The sequence below is a fragment of the Giraffa tippelskirchi genome, chromosome 1, assembly GCF_054371585.1.
Source record: "Giraffa tippelskirchi isolate mGirTip1 chromosome 1, T2T-mGirTip1v1.2.pri, whole genome shotgun sequence".
NCBI classification, from domain to species: Eukaryota; Metazoa; Chordata; class Mammalia; order Artiodactyla; family Giraffidae; genus Giraffa; species Giraffa tippelskirchi.
In genome coordinates, this window is record NC_137275.1 from 33,779,254 (window position 1) to 33,793,986 (window position 14,733).

A 14,733-nucleotide genomic window follows, 5' to 3' on the forward strand; every position below is an offset into this window, starting at 1 on the left:
AGATATTCCCATCTGAATGCAGAGTTCCAAAGAATAGCAAGGAAAGATAAGAAAGCCTTCCTCACTGATCAGTGCAAAGAAATGGAGTAAAACAATAGATTGGGAAAGACTAGAGATCGCTTCAAGAAAATTAGAGATACCAAGGAAACATTTCATGCAAAGATGGGCTCGATAAAGGACAGAAATGTTATGGACCTAACAGAAGCAGAAGATATTAAGAAGAGGTGGCAAGAATACACAGAAGAAGTGTACAGAAAAGATCTTCATGACCCAGATAATCACGATGGTGTGATCACTCACCTAGAGCCAGACATCCTGGAATGTGAAGTCAAGTGGGCCTTAGAGAGCATCACTACAAACAAAGCTAGTGGAGGTGATGGAATTCCAGTTGAACTATTTCAAATCCTCAAAGGTGATGCTGTGAAAGTGCTGCACTCGATATGCCAGCAAATGTGGAAAACTCAGCAGTGACCACAGGACTGGAAAAGGTCAGTTTTCATTCCAATCCCAAAGAAAGGCAATGCCAAAGAATGCTCAAACTCCCTCACAATTGCACTCATCTCACATGCTAGTCAAGTAATGCTCAAAATTCTCCAAGCCAGGCTTCAGCAATACGTGAACCGTGAACTTCCAGATGTTCAAGATGGTTTTAGAAAAGGCAGAGGAACCAGAGACCAAATTGCCAACATCCGATGGATCATTGAAAAAGCAAGAGAGTTCCAGAAAAACATCTATTTCTGCTTTAATGACTATGCCAAAGCCTTTGACTTTGTGGATCACAATAAACTGTGGAAAATTCTTCAAGAGATGGGAATACCAGACCATCTGAGCTGTCTCGTGAGAAACCTGAATGCAGATCAGGAAGCAACAGTTAGAACTGGACATGGAACAACAGACTGGTTCCAAATAGGAAAAGGAGTACATCAAGGCTATATATTGTCACCCTGCTTATTTAACTTATATGTAGAATACATCATGAGTAACGCTGGGCTGGGAGAAACACAAGCTGGAATCAAGATGGCCAGGAGAAATAACAATTACCTCAGATATGCAGGTGACACCACCCTTATGGCAGAAACTGAAGAACTAAAGAGCCTCTTGATGAAAGTGAAAGAGGATAGTGAAAAAGTTGGCTTAAAACTCAACATTCAGAAAACTAAGATCATGGCATCCAGTCCCATCACTTCATGGCAAATAGATGGGGAAACAGTGGAAACAGTGTCAGACTTTATTTTGGGGGGCTCCAAAATTACTGCTGATGGTGATTGCAGCCATGAAATTAAAAGACACTTACTCCTTGGAAGGAAAGTCATGACCAACCTAGATAGTATATTTAAAATCAGAGACACTACTTTGCCAACAAAAGTCCATCTAGTCAAGGATGGTTTTTCCAGTGGTCATGTATGCATGTGAGAGTTGGATGATGAAGAAAGCTGAGCGCCGAAGAATTGATGCTTTTGAACTGTGGTGTTGGAGAAGACTCTTGAGAGTCCCTTGGACTGCAAGGAGATCCAACCAGTCCATCGTAAAGGAGATCAGTCCTGAGTGTTCATTGGAAGGACTGATGTTGAAGCTGACACTCCAATACTTTGGCCACCTCATGCGAAGAGTTGACTCATTGTAAAAGACCCTGATGCTGGGAAGGATTGGGGGCAGGAGGAGAAGGGAACAACAGAGGATGAGATGGTTGGATGGCATGACCGGCTCAATGGACATGGGTTTGGGTAAACTCTGGTAGTTGGTGATGGACAGGGAGGCCTGGCATGCCACGATTCATGGGGTCGCAAAGAGTCAGACACGACTGAGTGACTGAACTGAACTGATACACCAAAAAAACCTATATAATTGAATAGGGGTTTCCCTGATAGCTCAGCTGGTAAAGAATACACCTGAAATGCAGACTACCCCAGTTTGATTCCTGGATCAGGAAGGTCCTCTGGAGAAGGGATAGGCTACCCACTCCAAAATTCTTGGGCTTCCCTGGTAGATCAGTTGGTAAAGAATCTGCCCACAATGCAGGAGACCTGGGTTTGATCCCTGGGTTGGCAAAATCCCCTAGGGGAGAGAATGGCTACCCACTCCAGTGTTCTGTCCTGGAGAATTCCATGGATTGTTATAGTCCATGGGGTCACATATAGTCCATATACCTGAATATTCATGTCTTAGATGAAATAAAGTTTTTCAGCAGGAACAGTAAACGTTTGACAATTATTTATTTTCCTGCCTGGCTTTTCTTTACCTGAAACAACTATTCATAGCTGAACCTATGAGTTTAGTGCTTTTTTGTTTGTTTGTGTTTTTTTTTTGTCTTTAAGGAAATTGTCCCTATTTTTTCCCCTTATGGACGAACTTTGATTGTTACACTTGCTTCTCAGCATATGCATGAGTCTCATATACATGATGTTCCTTAGGAGCAAGGATTTCTTTCTTTTTTTTTTCTTTTTTCATTTAAGTTGCTGCTTTTGTTAAAGAATTACTGAACAAGTGGTAGGGCAGAGCCCTTGTCTGTTAATATTTATTCAAATTAATCATATCCATGTTGTAGAAACATTTTTTGTTATAGTCCATTTTATGTAATATTTGTTTCAGTAAGATTTGGTTGTATGCTTAATATTTTATATTTAATGCTGTGTTAATACATTCTATTATCTGCACAACTCATAGTAAGAAAAAATGATTTTGGGGAAAAAGATTTCTATTCCCTTATTCAATAAATGAATAAAAGTTGCCTACCTACATGCTTTAAAAGCAGCAAAAACCCTTATATATTATTTTGGGGAAGTCATCATTATCTTTTGGTCAGTGTTTTCCTTTTACAGAGAAGATATTAATTCCCAGACTTTTGCCAAGTAAAATTATTTAGCATACCAATAAAATACACAATTTTTTTTTTAACACTTTCAAAAGGAAAAAAAAAGAAAATGAGCCTTGATACCATGTATTGAGGTGGGGGTCCTGATAGTTTGCCAGGGCTTATTTTGAATCAGAATGATACCACCATTTTATTGGATGGCTCTTGGCCAGACACAGGTGGCAGAGCTTTCCAGGGCTCACACACTTGCCAGCTGGCATTTCTGCCTGTGATTGCCCTGCTCTAATAGAGGTCATTGGGCCTCTCTGCTCCTGCATGGTGATGGGCCCATTGCCACCTCTTAATTAAAGACAGAGGCAAAGGGAAGCTACCCTTTGGCAGGGTGTTTGCCAGCTGGCTCCTTCTGTGAAGGCCGTCCCCTTGCTGCCTGTGAACAATGTTTGCTAAGCAGCTGGGGAACGTAGCTCATTTGCTCAGCTGGGACATAAAGGCAGCAAAAGCCACTGCCCCAACCAAGGACTTGGCAACACTTGGCTGTGGGTGTTGAAGATGTGTACATAGTTTGTGATATGGTGGAAATTCTGAGTATGATTTAAAGGAGTGGAACAGAAGCAAATTTTAGAAGATACTTAGATGATTTAAAATGTGTATTTATGGGTTTTGATCCCTTAGTATAAGCTTCACTAAGTCCCCTTGATAACTTATTTACTCAACTAACTCAGAGAGACAATGTACAATTAGATCTGCGATGAGGAACCACTGAGACATACATAATGTTAATAGGTTAATCAGATGGAATGTTGTATAATTGTGTTCAAGTGATAGCAGATTATACTTTTTTTCAAGAAATAGCATTCCAGTTTCCTTGCAGTGTTTTTTTTTTCTTTTTTGATGAAGTTATCAATTTCTATTTTTTCAATACCTAGAAGTTGCAATCATATAAGATTTCTAATTTTTTTTCTTTTGAGTAGAAGAATTTGCCACCATGTTATAGGGGCAAATCAAAGCTGTAATGCCCAGAGGATTGTGATAGGTGTTGTGTATATTATTTTTATCTCTGTGTCCTCACAAAGCTCATAATAAATAATTTCATCCTATTCTAAAGAAGAAAAAAACTTAGGCTGAGTTGCATATTCACATTTACACACATACTTTAGTTAATAATGGCTATAATTCTAACCCTGATATTCCTATGCTTTTATCATTAAAAAGAACGTCTTACTTTACATATAAATATTTATACTTCATGTAAAAATTCTAATTATATCAAATATAAGAGAATCTTTAGTTTTGTCTAGATTTTTTACACCAACTCAAATTGCCTTCAAATTACAAACAATAGTGAATATAGAGTACTTGAGAAGTAAATATTATATTCATGTTTTCAATTGTTTTCTCATTTAGAAAAAATAAATCCTTTACATGTTGGTCCTCTTAGATCGTTTTTAAAAAATACATTTTTTTCTGCTTGTAAAGACAAAATTCCCTGAAATATTTAGAAAACAATGATCTATAGTCATTAACCAGTTATTGTACATAAAGATCAATTCTTAAAAGGAATACAAAATGTTCTAAATATAACCTATCTTTAATTCATCCTATAATATCAATCATAAATGTAATACATTTCCTTAAGGAAAAAACAAGTTTAGCCAAGAATCACACATTAAAATATAAAGAAAGAGAAAGTTCAAAACAGGAACTGTGTTTTAAATCTTTATAGATCTAAAATTTTTTATTCAGCATCGTAAACTTCAGAGATAATGAGGAGTTATAGATGGTTTGTAAAGAATCTTGAAACTAGTCAAATTAGGAATACTTTCTCTTTGTTTCATTTTCTAGAACTATCTTTCCAGTGATTTTTTTCCTCTTCCATCTCTGTTCACTAGTCAGTCAGTTCAGTCACTCAGTCATGTCCGACTCTTTGCGACCCCATGAACCACAGCACACCAGGCCTCCATGTCTATAACCAACTCCCAGAGTCCACCCAAACCAATGTCCATCGAGTCGGTGATGCCATCCAACCATCTCATCCTCTGTCGTCCCCTTCTCCTCCTGCCCTCAATCTTTCCCAGCATCAGTCTTTTCCAGTGAGTCAGCTCTTCGCATCAGGTGGCCAAAGTATTGGAGTATCAGCTTCAACATCAGTCATCCCAATGAATATTCAGGACTGATCTCCTTTAGTATGGACTGGTTGGATCTTCTTGCAGTCCAAGGGACTCTCAAGAGTCTTCTCCAACACCACAGTTCAAAAGCATCAATTCTTCGGCGCTCAGCTCTCTTTATAGTCAAACTCTCACATCCATACATGACCACTGGAAAAACCATAGCCTTGACTAGACAGATCTTTGTTGGCAAAGTAATGTCTCTGCTTTTAAATATGCTATCTAGGTTGGCCATAACCTTCCTTCCAAGGAGTAAGCGTCTTTTAATTTCATGGCTGCAATCACCATCCGCAGTGATTTTGGAGCCCCAAAAAATAAAATCAGCAACTGTTTCCACTGTTTCCCCATCTATTTGCTATGAAGTGATGGGACCGGATGCCATGATCTTAGTTTTCTGAATGTTGAGTTTTAAGCCAACTTTTTCACTATCCTCTTTTACTTTCACCAAGAGGCTCTTTAGTTCTTCTTCACTTTCTGCCATAAGGGTGGTGTCATCTGCATATCTGAGGTTATTGATATTTCTCCCGGCAATCTTGATTCCACTTTGTGCTTCATCCAGCCCAGCGTTTCTCATCATGTACTCTGCATATAAGTTAAATAAACAGGGTGACAATATATAGCCTTGACGTACTCCTTTTCCTATTTGGAACCAGTCTGTTATTCCATGTCCAGTTCTAACCGTTGCTTCCTGATCTGCATACAAGTTTCTCAAGAGGCAGATCAGGTGGTCTGGTATTCCCACCTCTTGAAGAATTTTCCACAGTTTCTTGTGATCCACACAGTCAAAGGCTTTGACATAGTCAATAAAGCAGAAATAGATGTTTCTATGGAACTCTCTTGCTTTTTGTATGATCCATTGGATGTTGGCAATTTGATATCTGGTTCCTCTGCCTTTTCTAGAACCAGCTTGAAAATAGGAAAGTTCATAGTTCATGTATTGCTGAAGCCTGGCTTGGAGAATTTTAAGCATTACTTTAGCAGCATGTGAAATGAGTGCAATTGTGCAGTAGTTTGAGCATTCTTTGGCATTTCCTTTCTTTGGGAGTGGAATGAATACTGACCTTTTCCAGTCCTGTGGCCACTGCTGAGTTTTCCAAATCTGCTGGCATATTGAGTGCAGCACTTTCACAGCATCATCTTTGAGGATTTGAAGTAGCTCAACTGGAATTCCATCCCCTACACTAGCTTTGTTCATAGTGATGCTTCCTAAGGCCCATTTGACTTCACATTCCAGGATGTCTGGCTCTAGGTGAGTGATCACACAATCGTGATTTTCTGGCTCATGAAGATCTTTTTTGTATAGTTCTTCTGTGTATTCTTGCCACCTCTATGTTTATAGCCCAAACATATGAAAGTGAAAAACCAGAAAGTTTTTTAAAAGGAAAAAAAAATGCTTTGCTTATTTGCATTTTTTTAAAATAAATTTATTTATTTTAGTTGGGGGCTAATTACTTTACAATATTGTAATAGTTTTTGTCATACATTGACATGAATCAGCCATGGGTTTACATGTGTTCCCCTTCCTGGACCCCCCACCCACCTCCCTCCCCATCCCATCCCTCTGGGTCATCCCATTGCCCCGGCCCTGAGCCCTTGTCTCATGCATCGAACATGGAATGGTGTTCTGTTTCACATATGATAATATACATGTTTCAATGCTATTCTCCCAGAACGTCCCACCCTCACCTTCTCCCTCAGAGTCCATAAAATTGTTCTATGCATCTGTGTCTCTTATTCTGTCTGGCATATAGGGTTATCGTTACCATCTTTCAAATTCCATATATATGCATTAGTATACTGTATTGTTGTTTTTCTTTCTGGCTTACTTCACTCTGTATAATGGGCTCCAGTTTCATCCATCTCAGTAGAACCGATTCAAATGTATTTTTTTTAATGGCTGAGTAATATTCCATTGTGTATATGTACCACAGCTTCCTTATCCATTCGTCTGCTGATGGACATCTAGGTTGCTTCCATGTTATTTGCATTTTTTTGTTTAAAATTCCATTTCAACATAGCAAACTGATATTAAATTTCTCCAGTGAAGTACTGATTCCTTCTCCCAACACCTAAATATATTTAGAAAACATATTCACTAAAGATAAAAGATATATGTCTTATCTGGCATTATATTGGACATTGTCACCTTTCTCTGTAAACAAGCATCATGTTAGATGCATTCTAATAAGTCATTTATGAGAAAAACAAGCACACGATTAGCAATACTAAAATAGAGTCTGTAAAATAGTGTGTCTTTTAGAAATTGTATTTTTAAAGTTTACGTATCTATTTCCACCTAGTGCAAGTGGTGGATGGGTGACAAACACATCCACCAGCTTTAAGTTCTAGAAAATAGCATTCTGTCTAACTAGCACTCCTAGGGTATGTAGGTTTTGTTTTCTTTTCTCTAAAATTATCATATTTGCACTAATATCAAATCTGTTAGTTTCTGAATCTTTTTCTCATCTCTGATTCTAAGTTTTGCTATCGTTAGTAATTTATACATTGTGTTCTTTTTATTTTATCTACATGTGTGATCCAAGGACCAAGAGACCAGCTATACAATTATCAAATCTAAAGAGACATCTATAACTGCAGAGGGCTTGAAACCAGCTTCGGTGTATGTCTTCCAAATTCGAGCGCGCACAGCAGCAGGCTATGGTGTCTTCAGTCGAAGATTTGAGTTTGAAACCATCCCAGTGTGTAAGTCATTTTAATTACTGTCAACTCGTGTCTCTCTAATGGTTACCAGAAAAGAGTCAGTGGATCAATACTCTCCCTGGGCATTCTGTCAGTCTCCCGCTTCTCTGTCTCCCAGGCATGACCCCTTCAGGTAGGAAGCATCTGTCATGCTATTATGGTAGGTGAGCGGGTTAACACACATTGGTCCCCACTCCTCATTGCATTTAGTCTACAGGGAGGTGAAACATCAGGAGATGCTTAAAACTGTTTAAACCTTGCTTTTAAAGACTCTCCACTGCTGCCATACTTTATTGAATTATTGCCATTTACTTTTTACATGTTTTATTGAACTACCCTACTAAGCTTAGTCTTTCTATGAAAATTCCACAGGGAACTTTCATTAGTATTGAGTTTGGCAAGAAAATGGTGCTTTCAGGAACCAACCTGATTGTTTAAAAAAAAAAAAATCAAAATCTCTGGCAGCAACTCTGAGTGGATGGTCTGGAAATAACTCTGTAAAAACTTTTCTTGTGCCTTTATTTTCCCATAAAATAGTAAAAATAGCAGAAAGCTTTTTCTTTAAAGTCAAGCAAAATATTTAGATTTACTTGTATTAAAGCACACATTAAAAGCAGACTTAGCAGAAGGCAATAATTTGCCATATTTATAGATGAAAGAAAAGACACTACTAAAGTCTTGTTAGGAAGAAAATAAGAGAAGTAGTGTGAAATGTAAAATATGTGTAAATGTGTATGTTTGAACATATATAATACATATATATATACACATTTTAAAGTCAAGTTATGTAAGAATTAGTGATTGTTAAATGAAGAAAATAAGACGCATATTTCCTTCCTTTGAATACCAACTTCATGAGAGCTTAGTTATCAGATTTACTTTGAAATGATTAGAAGAATTATTAAATTTAAATTTTGGTAAATCTATATAATACAGATCTTAAGAAAATGAAGATATACTTCTGCTTAAAGCATGTTTAACTGAATTATCTAGAAAATAACTTTTATTACTTTAACAGTAACTTTCTAAGTATTGCTTCACTTGACTTTGTATAGATCAGGGTGCCATTTTGGAAAAATGATAAATTATTTTCTTTCCATGCAAGGACAGTCCCTTGTCTGAAGTTTAATTGACCTATTGAAATTTAAATATTTGATACTATTTAGAAAAGTTTTGAAATATGTTTAATATGAATAGATGTAATAAGAAAATTTCCAAAGTATTGGCAATGAATTAATTATTTACTCTGATACCTTGAACACTGATCTGGATTTATGACTAAATGTATGTTACATACTCTGGCCACCCTCAAAGGCCTTGTTTCTATTTATGCTTATGTGGTTTACCAACTCTAGGAACAAAGCCGTAGGGTACATTCTGTTTCACAGCATGCTCTAGTGTTTGGACAACTCTACGAATGAAAAGTGTCACTTTAAAAGATTACAAAATTATACCTAGTTTTAAGAGATTGGCATGTTCAGCAATTAGTTTTTCTTCAGACTATTTGATAAACTCCTCCCCCGCCTTTTTTTTTGTATAGTAGTTTCCAGGATGCCAATACCCATCAATCTGATCATTGAGACAAACAATATGAGATCATTTTCCATATAGTTTTACAGAGTCTCACCTGAAATTGTCTTCTTTTAAATTTTTCCTACTTAATTTCTAGAGGGAAAGAAATGTCACACAGAAGTTTTTATTACAAAATCAGGTTTTAGTGTTATTATTACTAGATAATGAAACTCTTTTAGGGATGTATTCTGTACTCCCTCTTAACTTTAGTGTAGAATTTTATTTTTACTTGAGTTTGTGTACATGTATATGCAAGCATTTTAAGAATGAATTTTTCTTTGTATCAAGTATCTGTTACATACCAATCCCCTTTGGCCTTCATGTAGAAACCTGTATACAATTCAGCAAGAATGTGTTGAGCCTCTATTATATGTTGGCTTTGCTAGACTCTAGAGAAATTAACATGAGCAATACATGCAAACTTCTCTCCAGCGGATAAAAATACAGTCTGTTTAATTCTGAAAATTAGAATGTTTGTGTCAAGAACCGTTTTAGAATAGCTTGAGTGTGTTCACTCACTCATTCATGTCTGACTCTTTGCAATACCATGGACTATAGCCCACCAGGCTCCTCTGTCCATGGAATTTTCCAGGCAAGAATACTGGAGCAGGCTGCCATTTCCTACTCTAGGGGATCTTCCTAACTCAGGGATCAAACCTGCATCTCTTTACTCATTGGCAGGCAATTCTTTACTACTAGTGCCACCTGGGAAGCCTGTCAGATAATAGTTTTGTTCATTATTTTTAAATGTGTTATTAACTCCCTATACATCAAAAAATATAGTTAAAATAAAACCTCATTTCAACTTCTATAGCATTTGTGTTATATACCATTCATTTGACAACTATTTGTGTAATATTTTGTAAAAACACTTCAGTTGTTTTGTTGAGGAATTATTTACTTGATATTATAATTTAATTCTTCACATACTACTGTATTATTTCTAAAACAGTCTTCAAATACAACATTGCAGGATTTATGGTACCTTCCCTGGTGTCTCAAACAGTTAAGAATCTGCCTTCAGTATAGGAGACCTGGATTCAATTTCTGGATCAGGAAGATCCCCTGGAGAAGGGAATGGCAACCCATTCCAGTATTCTTGCTTGGAGAATTCCATGGACAGAGGAGCCTGTTGGGCTACAGTCCAGCAAAGTGTCGGACACAACTGAGTGACTTCCACACATATGTATAGTAAATGTTGGACCTGTTTTCAGACTCAATTTAAGTTAATAATATCAGTAATTTTAGGTATAAGAATTTGTTGTCCCCAAGAGAAATTACCTGTTTAGGCTTGTAGGTAGCAGAGAAGCAGCCTGTAAGTAAATGAAATTTTCCCTCTGAAGGGAGATTTTTAGAGGTCAGTGTCTTGGAAGAGACAGGAAGAATTATAACAGTGAAATTACAAAAAGCAAAAGGAGGATATGGAGTTATATTTAACCATGTAATTCAGACTTGATCGGGCTCTTTTATGTATAAAGTTTAACATTTCTAAAATGTGGGAGGTGGGAACAGATTAGTCTACAGAAAAAATGAGGAAGACTCATTATGAGCATGACTTTGTAAGGAAGTTAAAGAGAGCTGTTTAACACTTTGCAAAATTATAATATAACTAGGATATTGGAATTGATGAAGTCTTACATTTCCTTGTACTCCTTTGTATGTGAGTGTGCAGACATGTGTGTATTAAGTTATGTACAATCTGGTCACTTGTGAGGGTTTGTGTAGCTGCTATCACAGTCAAGATATCGAATAGTATCAACCTCACAAGGATCTCTCTTGTTGCCCTTTTATAACCACAACCACCACCTTCAGGAACAACTCTTGTCCAATAACTAATCTCTGGCAACCACTAATTTCTTTTAAAAAAAATGTATTTATTTACTTGGCTGGGCCAGGTTTTAGTTGTGGCATAGGATCTTCATTGCATCATGAGAAATCTTTCATTGTAGTGCATGGCTGCTCTAGCTGTGGCATCGCAAGCTTCATTGCCCTGCAGCATGTGGGATCTTTGTTCCCCAGCCAGAGATCAAACCCACGTCCCCTGCATTGCAAGGCAGATTCTTAACCACTGGACCATCAGAGAAGTCCCAGAACTACAAATTTCTAAATATACATTTCTAAAATTTTGACATTTTAATGTTTTGAAAATGGAATCATACAGGACATTCCCTTTTAGTTTGGAATTTTTTCTCACTCAGTCTTCTAATTCCCTGTAGATTCATCCAGTTTGTGCATATGAAGTCTGTCCCTTTTCATTGTTGAGTAGTATTCCGTGATATTCATTGGGAGGACTGATGGTGAATCTGAAACTCCAATAATTTGGTCATCTGATGAGAGGAACTGACTCCTTGGAAAAGACTCAGATCCTAGGAAAGATTGAAGGCATAAGGAGAAGGGGACTACAGAGGATGAGATAGTTGGATGACATCACCAACTCGATGGACATGAATTTGAGCAAGCTCCAGGAGGTGGTAATGGACAGGGAAGCCTGGCATGCTGCAGTCCATAGGCTCAAAAAGAGTCAGACACAACTGAGTGACTGAATTAAACTGATTCCATGATAAATATGTACCATACTTTCTTTAAACATTCACCTATTGAAAGATATCTGGGTTGATACCAGTTTTTGCTATTCAGTTCAGTTCAGTTCAGTCGCTCAGTCGTGTCCGACTCTCTGCGACCCCATGAATTGCAGCACGCCAGGCCTCTCTGTCCATCACCAACTCCCGGAGTCTACCCAAACCCATGTTCATCGAGTCGGTGATGCCATCCAACCATCTCATCCTCTGTCGTCCCCTTCTCCTCCCACCCCCAATCCTACCCAGCATTAGGGTCTTTTCCAATGAGTCAACCCTTCACATGAGGTGGCCAAAGTATTGGAGCTTCAGCTTCAACATCAGACCTTCCAATGAACACCCAGGATTGATCTCTTTTAGGATGGATTGACTGGATCTCCTTGCAGTCCAAGGGACTCTCAAGAGTCTTCTCCAACACCACAGTTCAAAAGCATCAATTCTGCGGCGCTCAGCTTTCTTCACCATCCAACTCTCACATCCATACATGACCACTGGAAAAACCATAGCCTTGACTAGACAGACTTTTGTTGGCAAAGTAATGTCTCTGCTTTTAAACATGCTATCTAGGTTGGCCATAACCTTCCTGCCAAGGAGTAAGCGTCTTTTAATTTCATGGCTGCAGTCACCATCAGCAGTGATTCTGGGGCCCAAAAAAGTAAAGTCTGACACTGTTTCCACTGTTTCTCCATCTATTTCCCATGGAGTGATGGGACCAGAGGCCATGATCTTAGTTTTCTGAACGTTGAGCTTTAAGCCAACTTTTTCACTCTCCTCATTCACCTTCATCAAGAGGCTCTTTAGTTCTTCTTCACTTTCTGCCATAAGGGTGGTGTCATCCGCATATCTGAGGTTACTGATATTTCTCCCGGCAATCTTGATTCCAGCTTGTGTTTCTTCCAGCCCAGCGTTTCTCATGATGTACTCTGCATATAAGTTAAATAAGCAGGGTGACAATATACAGCCTTGACATACTCCTTTTCCTATTTGGAACCAGTCTGTTGTTCCATGTCCAGTTCTAACTGTTGCTTCCTGACCTGCATACAGGTTTCTCAAGAGACAGGTCAGATGATCTGGTATTCCCATCTCTTTCAGAATTTTCCACAGTTTATTGTGATCCACACAGTCAAAGGCTTTGGCATAGTCATTAAAGCAGAAATAGATTTGTTTCTGGAACTCTCGTGCTTTTTCGATGATCCTGCGGATATTGGCAATTTGATCTCTGTTTCCTCTGCCTTTTCTAAAACCAGCTTGAACATCTGGAAGTTCACAGTTCACGTATTGCTGAAGCCTGGCTTGGAGAATTTTGAGCATTACTTTACTAGCATGTGAGATGAGTGCAATTGTGCAGTAGTTTGAGCATTCTTTGGCATTGCCTTTCTTTGGGATTGGAATGAAAACTGACCTTTTCCAGTCCTGTGGCCACTGCTGATTTTTCCAAATTTGCTGGCATATCGAGTGCAGCACTTTCACAGCATCACCTTTGAGGATTTGAAATAGCCCAACTGGAATTCCATCACCTCCACTAGCTTTGTTCGTAGTGATGCTTTCTAAGGCCCACTTGACTTCACATTCCAGGATGTCTGGCTCTAGGTGAGTGATCACACCATCGTGATTATCTGGGTCGTGAAGATCTTTTTCGTACAGTTCTTCTGTGTATTCTTGCCACCTCTTCTTAATATCTTCTGCTTCTGTTAGGTCCATACCATTTCTGTCCTTTATCGAGCCTATCTTTGCATGAAATGTTCCTTTGGTATCTCTAATTTTCTTGAAGAGGTCTCTAGTCTTTCCCAATCTGTTGTTTTCCTCTATTTGTTTGCACTGATCGCTGAGGAAGGCTTTCTTATCTCTCCTTGCTATTCTTTGGAAGTCTGCATTCAGATGAGAATATCTTTCCTTTTCTCCTTTGCTTTTCTCCTTTTTTGCTATTAACAGTTTTGCTATTAATATAACAATGCTATGAACATTCATGTATATATTTTTGTCTCAACCTAAAGTTTTATTTCCCTGAGATAACTATCTAAGAGTACAGTTACTGGAGTTGTGTGGTAATTGCACATTTATTTATTTATTTATTTATTTATTTATTTTTATTTTTTTATTTTTTAAAATTAATTTATCTATTTTTTTTCTTTTTGTAAGAAACTGCCAAACTTTTTTTCCATAGTGGCTGTACCATTTTACATGCCCACCACCAATGTATGAGTGATCAATTTCTCCTCATTATTATCAACATTTGATATTGTCACCATTTTATTTTGTCATTTTTGGACAGGTGGGTAGCAATATCTCATTGTTGATTTAATTGAAATCTGTAACAGCCAATGATGGTCCAAACCTTTTCATGTGCTTATTTGTCTGCCATGATGCTTTAAATTTCCCTACTAATTCCTGTGTATTCATTACAAATCAAAAGTTATAACTTTGATCAGCTTATCCTGATCAAGAAAGTTAATTGATATGTATTTATGTGCAAGAAGATCCTAAATTCTCAGCCTGGCCTTAGAAAACCCTTGTAATCTGTCTCTAACAAACCTCTTTAGCCTCAGTGATTAAATTCAGTGATTCATATATGTCGCAACTTATCTAGAGAATATTTATGTAATATGGATTTGCAACTAGAAGTGAGGAAGCAAAATAAGAGAACACAACACAATTTCTCAATAGATGCTATCTTAAAGTTTCCAGAGATGATGCAAATATACAATAATTAGGAAAAAGAAACATTATTATTTACTAAAATACATTAATTTTCATAATTAACATCCTTTTAATAGTAATATGTTTCATAGCTGCAAAATTTGCTTTTAAGCATTCCCAAAACATTCCTCCCCTATTCTTCGAGAACTACATTATTAACCAACTAATTCTTAATAAACATATATAAGAAAATAGGCAATATTAATGACTA

The 14,733-nt window shown here is 37.5% G+C and overlaps 1 protein-coding gene across 12 annotated transcripts in view; it reads left to right on the forward strand.

The window, feature by feature from the left end:
* The window catches only part of EPHA5 (EPH receptor A5), a 394,095-nt gene that overhangs the window by 269,014 nt on the left and 110,348 nt on the right, over positions 1–14,733 (forward strand). For all 12 annotated transcript variants that reach the window (XM_081504964.1, XM_081504794.1, XM_081505053.1 and 9 more), the window contains one exon: positions 7,521–7,680. In XM_081504964.1, coding sequence (XP_081361090.1) covers positions 7,521–7,680 — 160 coding nt within the window. The remainder of the gene's footprint in view (positions 1–7,520; positions 7,681–14,733) is intronic.